Raw genomic sequence first — 1,435 nt, forward strand, 5'->3', positions numbered from 1 at the left:
TTACACACATTACACACAGGCCTGAATTACACACACACATGCACTAATGGAGAGATGTCAGAGTGAGGGGGCTGCCCATGGAAAGGCCCCCCGAGCAGTTGAGGGTTCGGTGCCTTGCTCAAGAGCACCTTGGCAGTGCCCAGGAGGTGAACTGGCACCTCTCCAGCTACCAGTCCACCACCATACTTTGGTCCGCACGGGGACTTGAACCAGTAACCCTCCGGTTCCCAACCCAACTCCCTATGGACTGAGCTACTACCACCCCTTGGACATGCTCTGTCCATTAATATACAGTCTATGGTCACTCTCCAGGTCGACCATACACTGTGCTTATGATAGTTTCCCCCACCCCCCAAACCCAGACGATTCGACGATCAGTCGACAATGGGCAAGACTTGACATTTCAGCTATGAAAATTCATAGTCGTGGATAAAGCCCAGCATGACTAAAGACTCTGTCTCTTTGATGTGCAGGATGGACGTCTGAGGCCCGGGGATCAGCTCATTGCCGTTAACAAGGAGTCCTTGATAGGTGTGACCCACGAGGAGGCCAAAAGCATGCTGAACAAAGTCAAAAGCAGGTGGGTGGTGTTTGTAGATTGACATAGTTGCTAGACCGGGACCACAGTGGGGATTAGTAAGCTATGCACACTGCAACGGCCAGTCTCTTTTTCCTGCTTATGTCACTGTGTACATGCTTATGACTTTGCAATTTTTATGGATTGTTTTTCCAGTCAAGACAGTGCTGTGGAGATAGCCTTCATCCCTGGGAAAGGACTCTTCCCAAGCAGCACATCTCTCCACAACGGGGTCCAGCGAGCCACAGGCAACAGCTCCGGGCGCTTAAAAGTCCACATCAGATCACCTGAGGTCCGCTGGGTTTCAGGCACCACAGACATACCACAAAATGTCAACGTTTTTTCACATTGTGCCAGTGGATTTTCAGATTTTGCAACTTTTAGAAAGAATTGTTAACTGGCATATTAGACAAATTCATTTTACTTGACATATATAAATGAATCATTTCAATGCAAATGTAATTAATCTATTCATAAGGTTTGCTTGACTTACCAATTTATGAACTAGTTCTGATTTTACAATGTCTAAAGCCGTTCTGGTGGCACTCTCCAGCCTCCACAGGGATTCTATGCAGAACGTTGTGAGTGTCTGTGTGATGTCCAGTAGAAAGCAGGCGTTGACATCTGGCGAGTCAGACCTGTCCCACCAAATCAGTTTCAAAGCCTCACCTTTGGAAACCCTAATGACTAATATGAAAACATTTCTTGTGTGTCATCAGCTTTACATCCTTGTTTCTTTGTAGATGTGTGCAGAGGAGCCCGCCCCCGTGTCCTCACCGTCTCCTGACATCTGCCCACCAGATATCCATATTTCAGGTAAAACACCACTATACACCAGGAGGGGGGGCGGGGGGGGGG

At 48.0% G+C, this 1,435-nt stretch overlaps 1 protein-coding gene across 5 annotated transcripts in view; it reads left to right on the forward strand.

Moving 5' to 3' along the window:
* si:dkeyp-72e1.9 (syntaxin-binding protein 4) overlaps positions 1-1,435 on the forward strand; it is a 127,167-nt gene that overhangs the window by 95,697 nt on the left and 30,035 nt on the right. For all 5 annotated transcript variants that reach the window (XM_032536882.1, XM_032536884.1, XM_032536880.1 and 2 more), the window contains 3 exons: positions 474-580; positions 734-869; positions 1,321-1,393. In XM_032536882.1, coding sequence (XP_032392773.1) covers positions 474-580; positions 734-869; positions 1,321-1,393 — 316 coding nt within the window. The remainder of the gene's footprint in view (positions 1-473; positions 581-733; positions 870-1,320; positions 1,394-1,435) is intronic.

Source organism: Etheostoma spectabile, chromosome 15, assembly GCF_008692095.1.
Source record: "Etheostoma spectabile isolate EspeVRDwgs_2016 chromosome 15, UIUC_Espe_1.0, whole genome shotgun sequence".
Classification (NCBI taxonomy): Eukaryota; Metazoa; Chordata; class Actinopteri; order Perciformes; family Percidae; genus Etheostoma; species Etheostoma spectabile.